The following is an 18,340-nucleotide window of genomic DNA, read 5'->3' as shown; positions in this document are numbered from 1 at the left end:
GTAATATATTAAATACCACAGTATAAGGTTTTTATTTTACTATACAACTACAGTGTAGGCATAAATCGGCATTAGCCGAAAAGACTTTACTGTTTTTTTTTTCTTTGGAGTTTCTAGTTTACCGTCTCGTCCCGTCTCTTTTACGCTCGCATTATTAGGCATATATCCGTCCTTCTTCCACTCTTCTGTGCAGGACGAGGTAGTGCAAAATATAACCGTCTTTTTTTCGTGCGCAACTGAAGCTGAGGTTATTAGTTCACCGTCCTTTACTCTCTGTTGTGTGAGGTTAAAATACTATCTATGCGTTTATGTGTGTTGAGTCTTTCGGCGCTGACGCAGCGTGCCATTTGTAAACATCGAATTTGATATAAGTAACCTATCTACCTCTTTTTCTTCTAATATCATTGGTTACCTAGGTATATTATGTAAACTACTAACTGCATTGAAATCTCAACAAAACGCTTTTTGAAAGCTGCCTCTGGCGTTGCCTAGCAACAGCTCGACAGTTTGTCAACAAACTGAAGAAAATGATAAAAAATGTCAGCGATATTATTGATAATTTTATGGATTACTAGCCAATGCTGGAGCAGGAATGTCGAAGGAAAACAATAACCTGCGACTGCTCGGCTCGCCGGTGAACCTAAACTACAGAAGTAAGAAAAAAGACGAAAAGAAGAACGTAAAAAACCGACCGCGGTCTGCGCTGCAAAATTCCTGCTGCCCGGTACCGATTTTATTAATCCTTGCCTCTTATAAAAGGTTAAGCCCTTTTAAAAAGGCATTTTCATACAACCATATTTCTTGGCATATCATTTCCTCGCGTCACAACGGAGCATTGGATTGACGTGATTTTTGCATGGATATACTAACCTAATGAAAGAGGAGAGTGACATAGACTACTTATTATCCCAGAAAATCAAAGAGTTCCTACAGGATTTTTAAAATCTAAATCCACACAAACAAAGTCGCAGCTGTCAGCTATTCAAGTTATTTTTGTGATATACTTTTAGAGGTGTGTTTGGTTTTGTTATTGTACACAGGATAAGGATAACCAGGAACGATATAAAAGACCATTCTCAGCAGACACCAAAGACAGGTCTCCGTCTACGAGGTCTTTACTAAAGACATTCAGTGCTGATTTGCTGCAATCTTATAATAGTAAGATTTAAATCCATAAGTACTATTCATCATCATCATTATCATCATCATCCTCAACCGATAGACGTCCACTGCTGGGCATAGGTCTCTTGTAGGGACGTTCACACACCACGGTCTTGCGCCATCCGAATCCAGTGGCTCCCTGCGACTCGTCTGATGTCGTCCGTCCACTGTGTGGAGGGTCTTCCAACACTGCGTCTTCTGGTGCGAGGTCACCATTGCAGCACCTTGGGACCCCAACGTCTATTGGTTTCCGAACTATGTGCCCTGCCCATTGCCACTTCAGCTTCGCAACCCGTTGAGCTATGTCAGTTACTCTAGTTCTCCTATGTAAGTACTATTTGTAATGTGAAAATATGTCTGTCTGTTACTTTTTTAATGGCTCGACTGCTGAACTGATCTCTATGTAATTTGATTCAGGGGTCATCATCATGATCAAACCATCACCGGCCCACTATTGAGTATGGGTCTCCTCTTAGAATGAGAAGAGTTTAGGTCATAGTCCACTTCGCTGGCCCAGTGTGAATCGGCAGACTCCACACACCTTTGAGAACATTATGGAGAGAACTCTCAGGAATGTTGGTTTCCTCACGATGTTTTCCTTGACCATTAAAGCAAGTTATATTTCATTGTGCACATAACTCTAAGAGACCAAAGACCTACTTTAAAAATCTGAAACTTTATATCAATTTTAAAGGTTTACTTAATAGGTATTTAAATTAGACATGGTTCTGATATAAAACTGTCTTGTTTCAACTCTAAGTCTTAAGTCTGAATAGAGTCGGAGTATGTTACATAAAAATCTCAATTGTCAGCCTAGACTCAGTAGTATAACCAATTCGTTTCAAATTTCAGATTCACCACTAAGTGTAAAAGTGTTGCCACCTACAGAAGAATTACTCTCAAACTCGAAAGTCTACTTAGATCCAGCAATTAATAATAGAGAGATAAGTAGCAATGCTTCTGATTATGGCTCTGAAGATACTTTTATTAGTTTAGGCAGCAAGATTAAAGCTAAAGCGCAATCTGGTGTCAAAAACAGAAACATTCCAAAAAATTTCTTAAAGTATAGAAACATTGCCAAAAAAGGGCGAAAGGTTATGGATAGTTCAATAAATGGGTTAGGTGGTAGCGGTAATATTGACAATAATTATGGGGTAGAAGTTACTATTAAAGAAAAATCTCAAAGATCAACATCACCTATTAGAAATAAAGATTTATTTCAACTAAGAAGTACCTCACCTCAATTTAAGAATGTAACTTATGAGTCATACTTCCTTTCTCTTGATGGTGATATTAAAAATGAGGATGCTTTAACAGGCAGGGTTTCTTTTGCTCCTGCTAATAATGAGATAAAAAGATCTATTGATGCATATTCACGTCATTTATATCTTACTAAACAGCAACTGTCGTTAGTAGAAGAGGAATCAACGCAAGATCTTGATAGTATTCCTTCTCAAAATAATAATACGGCAAGTCCATCGCCAGAGAACTATGATATCAATGAAAATCAAAATTTAAACAGAGAAAACCTGGAAATTCTCAACTCTGGAGAAAATGATAAAATTGATAATTATCAAAAACAATCAAACTATTTTATGAATGACACTAAAAACTATAGCAACTTTTACAACGATATTCATGCAAATGCCGACCCCTACAAGGCAACATTGTCAAGTACTGTTATTCATACAGACACTTCATCCAAAGATTCTGGTTACCCAGATAGTTGCATGAAAGAGGACAAAGGCATTGCTTCTAATTATTCTCTTCCTACACCAGCATTTAAAAAAGAAACAGATTTTAATGTGCTTATGCACGATCAGCCGAAAAGCTTGGAGCTTTTGAATGAAAAAGATTATACTAACAGTCAAAGTGATAAGAAATGGGTAGAGCCCTTAAATCACAGTAGATTGCTCTATAAAGATTTCTTCTTAAAGAAAGAAGGACATCTGGCTTTACCACCTCAAAATTCTCCAACCAAAAGTGAAATTCATATTCCAGGAACTAGTGAAGTCGTTAAAGAAACAGCTGAGGGCGAAAAAGACAACTTTAAATATCCCACATATCTTTTAAACAGTAGTACAAAAGCGTATACTTCTAAAGTTATCGAAGATTATAAAAAAGAATTGGAAGCTATAAACAATTTACACGAGTTAACATTAAAAGATATAAAAACAGATGCTATATCACCGACACCGCTAAACATTGATGAATTATTTCAACACCATTCTAATAACGATTCTAACGAAAACAGAAATAATTCTACAGAAAATTCCCAAGAAAGCGAGACCTTAAGCGATCCTGTAAGCGATAAAAATTCTTTAGACGTCAAACGCGATAATATTTCTAAAGTAACAACGAAAGAACTGATACAGAACTACCTTAAAATCAAAGGCGATTATTCAAAGGAAGGTAAAATCTTAAAAAAGTATGATAAAAAGCTAAACAACATTCATTCTAAAGTCGAGGAGAACACGAGTTATAAACAGTTTTGGAACAATAGGACTGCCAAAAATAACCTCGAGAGAAGTAACGCACCAACCATTGCAAGGAATCAGAAAAATGCGCTCACATTGCGAACACCATCAAGTGCAAGACTACAAGACGTGCAAAATGATAAAGATATTGATTCATGGATGTCACTGACTGCCCCATCACCTAGACTTCTTGACATAGATAATTTAGCAATGGCATCCGAATCGCCACAGACAATCAAGGCAGATTCGGACAAATCAGACAGCCCGCCTATAGAAGAAGTTAAGGAAGCAATTGAATCTCAAAGTCTTCAAATTCCCGGAACCCCAAAACCGAAAGAACTGAACTCAAAATCCACAGTATTGGATATTTATTCAATGTTAAAGGAGATAGAAAGTTACGGTGAAAATCCCATAACATCTGTCAGTAATGTAAACGGTGGTAAAGAGTCAGAAGATAAGGAACAAGAAAGGTGTCCAACTCCTAAGGATAATTTTATGTAAGAAATTATGTTTTTATAAGAATGCAAGAATCCATTATTAACGTAATTTAAAGACAACAGTTTTAAACATCATAAAATATAAGTTATATTTTGTTTCATGGTTTGTTTTATTTCAGGGAAATCTTCGAGTTCTTGGAAAAGGTTGAACAAAGCGCAAATGATGCACTGTCGGTAGTCACAAATACAACTCCTCAAACTATTCCCAAGTAAGTAAACCGTCGCGTCGTCATCAACAGATAGTCGTCCTCTGCTCTCTATTGGACATAGCACAGGTCTCTTCTCTTGTAGGGACTTTCACGCCGCGGCCATGTGAATCCAGCGGCTTCCTGTCTGCTTTGGACTATACCTACATTTCTGAAGTAAATGTCGAAAAGTCCAAATGTAATTTTTTTTCAAGTAAGTATAATTATCATCATTTTTTTTGGAGTGTGGCATAGAATTCAAAATAAGAAAATGTTGTACAATCTACAAACTAAACTAAATACTGCTAAACTGAACTGATATTAACGGGAGACTTTTATAGATTGTCTACTATAAAATTAAATACATTTCTATTATTATTTAATGTAAATTCTGCTCTTCTTTCAGATTAGAGGGACTTCTGAAACTGCCTCAAACAGAACTGGCACAGAGACTCGTGACAGCTTCACTTCAGTTGGAAGAGAGGTCGTGTTGCATCGCGCTGCTGCAGGAAAGCCTCACTAATCATAAAGAACAGGTATACTAATCTATGTTATATTATGCACTAGTGACCCGCCACGGCTTCGCACGGGACATTTTGAACAATTATCGTCATGTTCATCGTGATATTTAGATGCTATATATTTTATTTCAGATGATATCAAAAGTGAGCAACTTGGAGAAACAGTCGCATCGTAACATCGCCAGAGTGAAGCAGGAGTGCGAGGAGACCATAAAGAGACACCAGAGCTTCATTGATCAGGTTTGTATAGTCTTATTTAAATAGTTCCTGGGTACAAAATCCTTCACTATATTTTGTCTGTGAAATTAACATAGTTACTTAGTAACATAGTTAAGTTATTAAACTATTTTTCTTTTGTAAACTATGAATGAGCTGTGATAGCCTAGTGGTTAGGACGTCCGCCTTCTAATTGGAGGTTGGGCGTTCGATCCCGGGCACGCACCTCTAAGTTCTAAGTAATTAAATAAAGGAAAACATCGTGAGGAAACCTGCATGCCTCAGAGATCTCCATAATGTTCTCAAAGGTGTGTGAAGTCTACCAATCCGCTCATGGCCAGCGTGGTAGACTACGGCCAAAACCAGAGAAGGCTTTTGGCCATCGTTTCTGAGAGATACCCGTACTCTGTAGTGTAGTCCATACTCTGAGAGGAGACCGGCACCTCGATTGCGGGAGAATGACAGCTACAATGTCACGATCGCAATCACCTCTGATTGGTTGACGCTCGCTCACTATTGGCTACATACATTGTTGCAACAAGAATCACACAAATTCAGCCAATCGGAACAATTGAGATTGTAATAATGATTGATGCAAGTTTTCCGCAATCGAGGTGCTGTGCTCTGTAGTGAGCCGGCTAAAGGGCAGATTACACCTACCGAGTACAGTGGCGAGTCAGTGTCCTCGGCCGAGTACTCGGTTGGTATAAACACTTTAACGAGTGCAATTTCTCAGCCACAGCACTGTCTCGGCCGAGTGACATTTTACTGTCTCGCTTCACTACTCGGTAGGTGAATCTGCCCGTTAGGGTTGATTATGATGATGATGAAACTATGCTTGAAATCAAAGATTATTTATTTATTGAGTTGACGCAAAGGCAGTATCTCCGTCACAATCCATGACCCATCACGGTGCCGAAACGTGTTAAAAAGATTTCAGTGTGGTCTTTCCCAGCTAATAAACGACAAGAAAACATTAAACCATCGCATAGAGCAACTGGTGGACGAGCGCCGATCGCTCGAGGAGCGCTGGAAGCGTTCTGCGCAGGCGCTCGAGGAGCGATACAAACTGGAGCTGAGGAACCAGCACGACAAGATGGCGGCCGCGCAACAGGTACAGTGCGACAAGGCTAACTTGGCGCGTGGCGAAAATCAGAACTAACGTTGCCGTCAAGTGTGCCCTTTGTTCTTGTTTGAATATTCTAAGCCTTTGTCCTCCAACAGCGCCCCCCCTGTCAATTTCATTCAAGTGCCAAGAGAGCCTTGTCGCACTATAAACATCATGCATCATCAAAATTTCAATAGATTATTTGGTCAAAGAATCCACAATTGCGTTCAAAAAGTGTCTGAAACACTCACGCAACTTTGTGTTTTTGTTCACTTTTATTACTATTGCCAATACTTGAAATTAGGGTATAGAGCGCACTCTGAATTTGCTTAGACTTAAGACAGAGTGAAAATGAGACAGAGCTATATCTCTCATATAAGTCTCGTTTTAACTCAACCTTAAATCTGAGCAAACTCAAAGTACGCTCTAGAGATTTCAGCCTTAGTATGTCTTAAAAAAAAATATTTTAAACCTTATTTATTTTCAGGTAGCGAGACAAAGATGGGTGCGACAGAAAGCTGAAAAGATAAAGGTACGTACCGTACGCGGCCGAAAGTAATGTACATCGACCTTTAGAAGGAGATAGCTATCGTTGATTAATATTAATTATAATGTCCGATTTAGAAACCCTAGACCTTTTGCCCTTAGTGGTGTAAATACCGTAAAGTGGTGATAATAAAAAGAATACCCGGCTGAGTTTGTTGTGGGCTCTTCTCAGACCTGGGCGCGTTTGGAACCCTCGTAGCTTTAGTTTTAAGTTTGCGTTATAATTATCACCACTATATCTTACAAATCTAACACCATACCAGACCATCAATAAGCGTCATTTATTACCTATTTTGAATAAATTATTTGACTTGACTTTGACTTTGACTTAGTGTATATAAGAACAATACTTCCTTTTACAATCCCGTTGTCCGTATGTGTCGCACATTTTCACAGCTAACCATAATATTAACATTTTTAATAATAATTTGAACACATTTAAAAAAACATATTTATCAACATTTTGCATCTTCTCCACTTTAAGTATATTTTTCATAGTTAATTTTCTTGTATTTCTTTTTTCTGTGTTTTTAATTGTATCATATCAGTTAGTAAGTGCATATATTTATTTAAGCATTGTTGTGTACACATATTAGGGGTTACCGCTTAGATCTTAATCTATTGTTTTTTATTTTTATTTGGTCCATTTATAGCTGAAACCTGTTTTGTGTGCCTTTATAATAAAATAAAATAAATAAAATAGCAAATTAGTAGAGCACTGTCTCTGTCGTTGATATCGAAAAAATGTAATATAGGTATAAGTGACAGAAACAATGCTCTACAATACTTTCGGACGCGTAATGTAACCTTTTGATCCCAATCAAGAGTTTTTGATTGAAAGCTCGCATTCTAGTAAATTCAAATAAGTATCGTATGTTGGTCTACGTAAAATAAAATTAATTGGATTCACTTTTATTTAAAGGAACTCACAGTCAAAGGTCTAGAAGGTGAATTACGCGAAATGGCAGAACGTCAGCAGAAGGAAGTAACAGATCTGAAGATGTTCCACGCAGAGCAAACTGGCCGTCTCAATGCCAAACATGCAGCGGAGTTGGAAGAATTGAGAATAAATCTCGAGCAAGAAAAGGAGGCTGCTTTGTTGAAAGAGAGGCACCTAGGAAGCTCTAGGTAAGTGAGAGAGATGGGAAATACCAAGTTAGGTTAGGAATGATCTGAAGATGTTCCACGCAGAACGAACTGGCCGTCTCAATGCCAAACATGCAGCGGAGTTGGAAGAATTGAGAAGAAATCTCGAGCAAGAAAAGGAGGCTGCTTTTTGTTGAAAGAGAGGCAGCTAGGAAGCTCTAGGTAAGTGAGAAAGAGATGTTTCACACAGAACAAACTGAGTGTCTCAATGCTAAACATGCAGCAGAGTTGTAATCAGAATTCGGAATTGTCTGGAATCTTATTACATGACATGTATTCCAGAATGGAGAAACAAATTCTGGAATTGGAATTATCGTACCAAGAGCAACGCACTCGTCTGGTGGCGGAGATGCGCGCAGAGAACGAACGAGTCGCTGCAGGACTTGCTGAGAAGGAGAAAATGCAAAAAATGGAACTTGGTTAGTTATTATTACTCTTTCATCATCATCATCATCAACCAATAGACGTCCACTGCTGGACATAGGTCTCTTGTAGGGACTTCCACACGCCACGGTCTTGCGCCGCCTGGATCCAGCGGCTCCCTGCGACTCGTCTGATGTCGTCCGTCCACCTAGTGGGGGGTCTTCCAACGCTGCGTCTTCCGGTGCGAGGTCGCCATTCCAGCACCTTGGGACCCCAACGTCTATCGGTTGTATGAACTATGTGCCCTGCCCATTGCCACTTCAGCTTCGCACCCCGTTGAGCTATGTCGGTTACTCTAGTTCTCCTACGGATCTCCTCATTTCTGATTTGATCACGTAGAGAAACTCCAAGCATAGCTCTCTCCATCGCCCCCTGGATGACTCTATTTATATATATTTATATATATATTACTCTTTAAAGTAATGTAATTTTATTGTAATTTTTTATTATATTTGGAAAACCAACAACTTAATTAAACTAAATAGTCTTAAAATTAAGTAACTTCACACGTATGACGTGCGTAAGTTAAGCCCGACGTCGACTGAACACATTTCCTCTCCGCTCCGTTTTGGTGGAAACGTTGCCTAAATCTCCATTGTGAATCATACGTTATAGAATTTATTTAGGCTCCTGGCGCACTGCATCCGATCTGAATCCGAGAATTCTTGATCCGAAGCAGTCATAGGGTTGCGCACTATTTAGATCTGAATTTCGTTTTCTGAAGCCATGAAACAAAATTCGGATCTATTGTACCACCCCTCATAAATCGTAAGTAGATAGGTACTATCTCCGGCTACTTCGGATTGAGAATTTTCGAATTTGGATTGGATGCATTGCTTAAAAAACTCAAATCTCTCTGTTCCAAAAACTTAGGACGTTCGAAATAAGTAATAATATTTTTTAATCTTTAAAGATAATTGGAAGAGTGAACAAGAAAAAATATTAGATGAAAAGAGAGAACAATTAGAACAGGAAATTGTAAAAGAGAAAGAAAAATTGGAAGTAAGTGTAATCTATAACTTAATCATAAAGGAGTATCAAATTATTTTTAGAATAATATAGTTCAAAGGATATTAAAACTATTTTTTTCAGATAAAATTAAAACAGAAACGCGAAGAATTAGAAAAGGAATTTGAACAATACAAGAAAGATTACGAAGCTGACCAGCAACTACTGTTGAAAAAGAAAGTGACAGAGATAGCCGCACAGCATAAGCTAGAAAGAGATAAGGAGATCGAGAAAGCTATTGAAAGCATGGAGGCTGAAGCTCAAGCAGGGAGAAAAGAACTACAAGATGCATTAAGGTAAGTGATAAGGTAGAAAGTGATAGAATGATACGTTTAGTTTAGGTAAGAAAGAGATAGGGAAAGCTATTAACAATCCTGTTAGAAAATAAGCAGTGAAAGTAAGAAACGAACGGAAAAACTATTATAGTGTACGTTGGAATGAGATGGAGAGCCTTTAGAATTATTATTTTATTTCATATTTTTATATTAGATTATTATTTTATTAGAAAGTTTTTAATTGAATTTTAAATCAATGAAACGAATGAATATAGGTACTATTAAAAATATTATATTGGGCCAATAAGGGCAATTCCAAAGTAACAATAATTTTTCAGGAGAACCAAAGAGCAGTACGAAGCCGAATTAAAAGAACTGGCAGAAACGGAGCAAGCCACTCTCAAGAGATACCAAGACGCTCAAGCCAGAATACGCCAGACCGAAGACAGATGTAAGTTCACATCACACATGTCGGATATTCCATCTTATGATCGTCAAAATAATGGCTAATAGAAGGATTTTTGAATATACAACACCTACAATAGGGGTCTTGGAATTTGTGCAGTTCACGGAGCATAAGCTAATCGCAGGCATAAGCTACTTAGTTTACAATTTTTCTAATTAAACGACCGTTTTTGGTTATCCAAACATAAAAATAGAACCTCTTGGAAACTGGTATTCGATAGAATTTCAAAAACAACACTTTATCAGAAAAATTGTTACGCCATGTACATTAAGATATTTAACAAGCTACATATGGAAATAAAAATGCTCCCAACAAAACAATTTATTTACAAGCTCAAAAAATGGTTACTTGCTAAGAACTTTTATATAGTAAACGAATTCTTTGCAACAAAGTGACTTGATTGACAAACGAATGCTCCTTGTAATGAAATAATAATATTGTAATAATTTCTGATAATAATTGATAGATGATAATTAATTAGTTTTATATTGCTCATATACCACTTGACATTTTTATATTCTAATTTTGTTGTTCTAATGTTGTAATTTTATTTTATTTTTTGTACACTCATTTATTTCTTTTAAAATATTGTTCCAGATAAGTTTAGGTATGTACTCAGTGTTTAATTGTGTTTGGGTATCATTGTAACTCATTTTGCTAATCTATATACCTACTGAACTTTTCTATTGTATGCAATGATTATACTTAAATTATAATGTATTATAATGTAAATAATGTATCATGCAATAAATGAATAAATCTAAATCTAAATCTAAATCGGTTAAAATTGATACTATAATAAATGAGTACGAATTTTCAATTTTAGGTGCGGAACTTGAAGTAATGATTAGTCAGCTTGAGACAAGAAACAGAGTTCTGATTGAGGTGAGTACATTGATACAATAGTACAGAAATTAAGGTTTCAACAATGGGGGGAAACATGAAACACCACCGCGAAAAGAGCGTCCCATACATGCTGTAGAATGTATATTGAGGCTCATTCTTGCACGACACGTTTCTTGCAGGATAAATCTGACCGAACCATATGAGAGTAGTTTTTTTTTTTAATTTATTTATTTAAGAAGAATATTTACACCAAGTTTAGGTGTAATCATTAACTGTATATCATAAGTTAAGTTTTGATAGAGTGAATTGCTATTCATTGCCAATAATCGAGGCAATCTACAGTGGTCCGTGTGTTTGTGTAATAACAAGTGTTTTGGTAGACGTTTGGCCATTGCTTTGATGTTTTATGAATAAACTCAATGGATTTATTTTCTGTAAATTTAAAATTTAAGTATTATCTGTGACGTTGAATTTCAGAAAAACACTCAATTGGAATCCCGCGCGGAGGAGGTGAGAGCAAATTGCGAGGCGTCATGGCGCGGCAAAGTGGACGCGCTGCAGAAGGAGATAGAAGACATGAAGAAGACGCACGAAGAGCAAATGCATCAGTTGTATGCCAAGTGAGTGATCCCCATTATCAACCGCTAGGGAGTAGGGATATATCTCACGGAGAAAGTGAGAGAGAGTAGACGTGCTGCGGAAGGAAATAGAAGACATGAAGAAGACGCATGCAAGAGCAAGTGCATCAGCTTTATGCCTAGTATGTATTGTACTGGTTCTATGCGATTTCGTTCGCAAAGATTTTTTCATATACTTTTCAAACTTATTACGTAATTTTAAAAGTCCCCAATTTAAACATTTTAGACTTATATACAAAGATCACCAAGAAGGGTTTTTCGTGAATATCTCACTTCTATTTCTTTATGGAAAAATCTGCATTTTATTATCAAATTGTAACTTAGGAATATTCCTCCCAAACTCACTACTACGAGTACTACAACCAAAGCTGAGCGGACCTCATGAAATACAACAACACGCACTAATTTTGTAAAAATTGTTCTAGAGTAAAAGTGGCTGTGGCTCGAAAGGATTCCGCCATTCAAGCCTTGACCAGAGAGTCAGCCAAGTACCAGGAGAAGATCACGCTCCTCGAACAAAAACTGCAGCAGCAAAGGAAAGATTTCTTGAAGTCTAAATAATACTTAACTTACTTTTAAGAGCTTTTAGCTTGCCGCGATATAGAGGTACTCATAGTCCTCCTATTATATTACAATGACTCCTCATGCGCCATTTTAACTCTGTGTCAACTGTCATGTCAAAAGTACGGTTCACCTTTAAAATAAGGACTAAAATCGTACTTTTGATATTAAATTTGACACATAAAGTTAAATTTTACGAATTATATTGGATTTTAACACTATACCCTCGATATAGTTACTCCATGTTAAAAAATAAGTTTTGTCTTTCTTTTGGAGTGTAGAGGTAAGGAGCATAATCTCTCAGAACAGTAGGAAGGGGCGATTGACTATGAACAAATCAAAGACAAAGGTTATGACCAATGGTAACACTTCCTCTGGCAAGTTATTTCGTTTAATAATCAAATAGAGTATGGACCAAGAGATTGAAAGAAGAGTGACAAATGCATGGAGAAAATACTGGTCATTCAAAGAGATCATGAAGAACTGTATATGTCTTCAAAAAGAAAACTCTTTAACCTATCCATTCTTCCTACCCTGACTTACGGATGCCAAATAGGGGCGCTGACCCAGAAAACCATTTAAAATGTTGGGCTTCACCAGAAAGGACAGGAAAAGATCTAAAACAAATCACCAAACTCGAAGATGTAGTCATCCAAACCAAAATACTTAAATGGAGATGGACTGGACAGTGGACATATGCTTCGAGAGAAGTCAAAGAAGTGGACCAAAGCTATGACAGACTAGGAAGTTAGGGATGGCTCAAAGCGGAAAAGGCGTAGACAAAGGAAGCGCTGGGTTAACGATATAAAGCAGACGGCGAGGTCACTATGGACAAGAGAAGCACAAAGCAGACTCATATGCGTCAGAAGACGCTCTGATCGCAAAGGAACTAAAGTGCGAGAATTAAATTAATTTTTAAATGTAAATTCAGTAATGAAGGTTTTATTTATTTATTTATTTATATTACTAGCTGATGCCCGCGACTTCGTCCGCGTGGAATTAAGTTTTTCAAAAATCCCGTAGGAACTCTTTGATTTTTCAGGATAAAAAGTAGCCTATGTCACTCTCCAGAGGGCCTACATGAACATGCGCCCCGCGAGAAAATTTTGTCTACGCATTATCTCGTGTTTCTTCATACAAATAAGACGAGTAAATGCGTAGACAAAATTTTCTCGTGGTGCACATGTTAGCCTTACAGGTCTTTATCTATACCCATAATATATATGCAAAAAACAAGTCAATCCGTTGCACCGTTGCGACGTGATTGAAGGACAAACCAACAAACAAACACACTTTCGCTTTTATAATGAGGGTAGGACTGATTAGCTGGATGCCTACAAGTTTGATCACAGATGAGAGTTTGATGCTTTGATATTAGAGTCCGCGATTTAAGTGCGTTTTGAGACCCTGAGGGGACTACTGCTAGATATAGGTTGTGGAGAGTTCCACACTCCCCGGCTTTATACCTACTGCAGAGTACCGCTTGGGCTCTGTGACTTGTTTGATGGGGGCATATGTACCTAATTAATTATTATTTGTGGAATTATGATAAGAAATCCGTCCAATTAGAATAATTTAATAATTGATTTGTGATATTGAATGTGCGTTTAATTTATTATTTATGCTTGTTATTTTGAAAGTGTATTTATTTGTGTGCATATTATTTAAACAATATGAAATGCTTTATGTTTGTGATAGTAAAAGTTATTTTTAACTTGTTTTTTTTTACTTTTGTAATAAAACCCTTGAAAGTTGAAACCTTTAAAGCAAATCTTAATGTATGCGTGTAATCATACAGCCAAAATTACTAATCAATCTATCCGTAGTATATAGATAAGCTGTTACTTAGCAACCATGTAACGTCATGTATCTGTCAAAAATTGTATGTTCTTTTTTTGACAAATAACTTACAGTACGCAGCAGAAGGTAATGTACACCAGCCTTAAGAATGACATTTCGGCTTTGTAGAGCTTTGTCTCTGTCACTTATACCTACCTATACGACGTTTTATCGGTCTCAACGACAGAGACAATGCTCTACAAATCTGCTATCTCCTTCTAAAGGTCGATGTAGGTACATTACTTTCTGCCGCGTACTGTACTTACTGACAGATGATTGATTATTATTCATTTTGGTCGATGCAGATGTCCGTATTCTGCCCTCGCAGGTCCTTACCTATACCAGGACCTTGCACAAAATTCTCTCTCTTGCCCTTTGCAGTCATGTTGGCACCATTGCTTTGTTTGCTGTATTCCTTAGAACTTAGGGTTTATTATTGTGTGAACTCATGAACTGCAATGGTACCAACATGACGGCAAGGGACAAGTTCTAGTGAGCGGTAGCTGTACCTTTTGTGTGACAATTTGAGCTCGAGCTCTCCCAATGGTAGGTAACATTAGGAATTGCGATAATTTGATATACGAATATATAAATAAAATGTTTACTAGCAAGGACATGAGAAATAAAATGACGTTATTTTGTATAAATCTAAAAAAATATCCTTTTAATATTATTTTTTATAAAACAGTATAATTAGTATACCACAGAGGTAAATACTTGTATCGTAAAAAAATGTACTTAAATGTACTTATGTAAAACTTCACAAAGTCAGTAAGTCTTAGGGTGAGATCTATAGAGCGCACTCTGCCTTAGCTTGGACTTAAGACAGAGTTAAAACGAGACAGAGCTATATCTCTCACATAAATCTGTCTCGTTTTAACTCAATCTCAAGTCTGGGCAAAGTTAAAGTGCAGATCTCAGTCATAGACTAATCTTTTTACCCATCGAACTTCGGTGTATCTATGTTTTCCTTTCCTTACTTCTAACGTACAACATTATTTACGGTACGTATTATTACACGGTTTTATTTGCATCTCTTCATAAAAGGCACTTTATAACGGACCTATCCGTTAAATACTGGAAGACAAATCCATAGTAGCCCTATGGGTGTCACACAAGGGGGCATCGATGTGTTCGTAAGAGATCTCAGAGCCTCCCAATAGGTATATTACGCTGAGATTGGCCAAGATTTTAGTAGGTAAAAATCCTACTTGACCCGACGTGTGTCCCAGGACGTCGGGTATCTTAAGAAGATTCCCCTTCAACAAAAAAGAAGGTATACTATATCATATCCCATATATTTTAGTCTAAATTAGTTTCACCAAGGTCTCCACATTTCAGAACTAGACGTACTCTGCTGTGGTGACTTCGAACTTGTATCCGCTTCAGCTTTTTCCTTTGTTTCTTCAACTTTCCAAGGAGTTTGAAAACTTGATTGAGCTAAAGATTCAGCCGTATGACTTATCACACTTCTAGGTACTATTATGGGCTTTATATCTACATTAACTGCGGGCCGTCTTTCCGTAACAGCTGGTATACTTTCTGGAAGGGTTAATTTTCTTTCAGGATAACTTGGTACACTTTCTATCTTCATGAACGCTGAAGATTTTTCTAATAAGACTTTACTACCTGCCATCTTATCGGTAACAACTTTTAATCTATTCGAAGCTATTCTTTCTGGTATCACCGTCTTTTCAGTATCAAAACTAATTAAATTTGGGACTAAACTGGATTGCTCTAGACCTATTAATTTTGGTGCTATAGTAGGTTTTTCAGTATCAAGCTTTATTAGTTTTTTTATCGGACCTATAGTTTCAGAATGCCGTTTTAATTTCTGTCGTATTGAGTAATCTATTGCTCTTTTAGGTGATGCGTCGATTCCAATTTTGTAGTTCTCTACATCTATGACTATTGATAACGGTTCCATGAACTTCTTGTTTCTTAAGGCTTCTTGCTTTAAGGTTTCTGGAGAAATTGTTGTTGAGGACACAGTAGCCTTTTGTTCTGGACTTGAGTCTTGATCTGATGCAGAACGGCTTGGAGGTGTGGGAAAAGGAAAATTTTGTACAGGTCGAGGAGGAGTCTCCAATTCAGTTGAAGAGTCACAGGCTGAGTCACATGACAACGGACTTAAAGGTGGACTAGTTGGCCGTGTAGCTTTTACATAATGGAAAGCGCTTGGTCTTTCGTCATCTAGGCGTAATGGATCTGGCACTAAAGGGGGATAGTCAGGGTTTAAGCGTTCTATACCAGATATACAAGACGTCAAGTGGTTTCCAAGTCGATATCTCAAGCCAGTTGGTACGCTAGCAAGTCTTGAGAGGTATCTCCTGACTTCAACGGCACAGTCTCCGAATCCAGCTTTGAATCTGTGTAAAACAGCTGGGTCTGCGGCAATAGCTGCTGCTAGTTGCTGTCTTTGAAGAGTTTGAAGATGTTTTACTGTTAGTTCGAGGATATCTGCTTTTTCTAGCTTCGAATGACGTGCAGGCTGTAAATAAAAAGGATCTTTTTAGTTATTTACTTCTGTGGTTTTATCTGTGTCTTGAACTTTTAAGTGGGGTGAGAAGGGAGTATTTTAAATGATCGACCTATTCTGATTATTTCCAACTCTATATTTTATTTGGACATGACACTAAGCGGCTGACATTATCGTAAAACGTCCCAAAAATTGTATCTAATATCCCTAAGTGCTATATTGGGTTTCAAGGACAGTAAACGTTATAGTTTTTTGTTAACTCTTTGAATTAAGTGTTGCCCACTTAACTGGACAAATTTTAAATACAAAATGCGATATGTTAATTTTTTTTAGATTTGGAGCATTTGTTACAATAGTTCATGAATACTTACGTCTTTGTCCGTAGCATCCATGAGTAAATCTTTCAACTCGTTGAGACAGTTGTTGATGCGCGCGCGCCGTTTTTTCTCCATAATTGGTTTGTTCGTCTGAAAATATGACGTGACGTTTTAATATTTTTTTATACTTATTCAAGAAAAACATTTTCAGTATTGTGACGCTTTTTAAGGCAATGTGTATATTATAATTACTGAACCGTTTTTGAAAATCCTTTTACTGTTGAATAGTAAATACCTAATATAGTCACTCAGATTTCAATAGAGTTTTAAAACACTTGAGAAAAATTAGGACAAGTTCCAATGAACCCATTTGTCATTTGGACCCATAGAATGATGGTTGTTGGTCACGACGCCAAGGGTTATACCTAGGTTCCTGGTCGTAGCCAGGGGCGGATGGGTTTAGGGTTCATATCCCCCCAAATCCCGGACATAAAGTGAAATTATTTTAAAATGTTAAAGCACGTTTTTGATTCAAATTTTTGGCATTTCTGGCTACGGCCTTGGTAGGTAATAGGTAGGTATGGGTTCAAATCTAAATCGACACAATTTTGGGCAGGTACGCTCACTGAGTCGGTGCTATCCATGGAATATGGATATTGGATACGCTTCACTATTTCACCATTTTTAATTCAATGTTTAATCCGTTTGTAAATTTTGATATTTAAATATAATATTTTATATTCACTGGACCGATTTTGATCATGCTTTCACCAATATTTATGCGAGGCAGCACATTAGGGTAAATATATTAATTAGGTTTCAACTTTAAGTCGATTTTTGTAAAAAACTACTATCACTAAATAGTCATCACCTTCCGCAGTTCAGCTTTGGAAAGCCTCTGGCCGGGAGTTGGCTCCGACATGAAACCACTTTGGGAGTCATCGTCTTCGCTGCACGGCATTATTACGATTAACTCTAACTAAAACACCACTTGACCCCGGAGGTCCGTCCGTTACGACGTTCCACAATGAACTGACGTTTGATCAAATGGAACAATATTTAAATTTGTCCACCATGTTTATTCATCCTGTTTGAAAGGTGACATGATGGAGTCTTACTATCTCTGTTTAACTCAGGGGCTGATGCGATGGGAACGGTGTTGGAATGTTTTGTTTTCGTTCCGTCTCACTCTACGCAGGGACCTGCTGTGAATGGTGCCAAGGGAGTGGTTGTTAGAAGGGTGGGTTGTTTGGAGTTCGATTTCTGGTTGATAAATTAATTCAGATGGTACCTATGTATTTATTTATCCAACAGGCATTATCAAATTGAAGTAAGGAGAAGTTAGGGTAATTGTGAACAATACATTATAAATGACACAAAACAATCTTAAAATGATTGATGATGATGATGATTTAAGTTAGGGTAACTATTATTTTGGATATTTATGTATTTATTTAAAAAGCTTTTAATTATAATTAAAAAATAATAATCCTAATAGGTAAGTACTTAGGTGAAATAATGTAGGCAGGTACCTAGAAAAATTAGGTGCAAATCCTTTAAATTAAAAACTACTTTGTCATTTAAACTTCTAGACTAGAATAATAATCTTTATCCCACAATCTTAGAAGCCA

At 37.1% G+C, this 18,340-nt stretch overlaps 2 protein-coding genes across 2 annotated transcripts; one reads left to right on the top strand and one right to left on the bottom strand.

Annotated features, from left to right (window-relative positions):
- Nucleotides 1-517: 517 nt before the first annotated feature.
- On the top strand, nt 518-13,724 carry LOC117989147 (centrosomal protein of 131 kDa-like). Its single transcript, XM_034976456.2, has 16 exons — nt 518-724; nt 1,041-1,158; nt 2,014-4,135; nt 4,255-4,344; nt 4,727-4,856; nt 4,974-5,081; nt 6,013-6,171; nt 6,653-6,697; nt 7,634-7,839; nt 8,140-8,276; nt 9,194-9,282; nt 9,373-9,584; nt 9,902-10,014; nt 10,856-10,914; nt 11,353-11,495; nt 11,939-13,724. Exons 1-16 carry the CDS (start codon nt 593-595, stop codon nt 12,072-12,074), a joined length of 3,999 nt encoding a protein of 1,332 aa, XP_034832347.1. The 5' UTR covers nt 518-592; the 3' UTR covers nt 12,075-13,724.
- An 886-nt stretch (nt 13,725-14,610) lies between these two features.
- Nucleotides 14,611-17,719, bottom strand: LOC117989151 (uncharacterized). The gene is made up of 3 exons (XM_034976463.2): nt 17,581-17,719; nt 16,764-16,859; nt 14,611-16,404 (listed from the first exon to the last, which is right to left on the bottom strand). The coding sequence occupies exons 1-3, from the start codon at nt 17,668-17,670 to the stop codon at nt 15,232-15,234; spliced, it is 1,359 nt and encodes a 452-aa protein (XP_034832354.1). The 5' UTR covers nt 17,671-17,719; the 3' UTR covers nt 14,611-15,231.
- Between the last annotated feature and the right edge of the window lie 621 nt (nt 17,720-18,340).

Source organism: Maniola hyperantus, chromosome 15, assembly GCF_902806685.2.
Source record: "Maniola hyperantus chromosome 15, iAphHyp1.2, whole genome shotgun sequence".
In the NCBI taxonomy this organism is placed as follows: domain Eukaryota; kingdom Metazoa; phylum Arthropoda; class Insecta; order Lepidoptera; family Nymphalidae; genus Maniola; species Maniola hyperantus.
The sequence above is the reverse complement of the archived record's forward strand: the minus strand, read 5'-3'. Positions and strand labels throughout refer to the sequence as shown.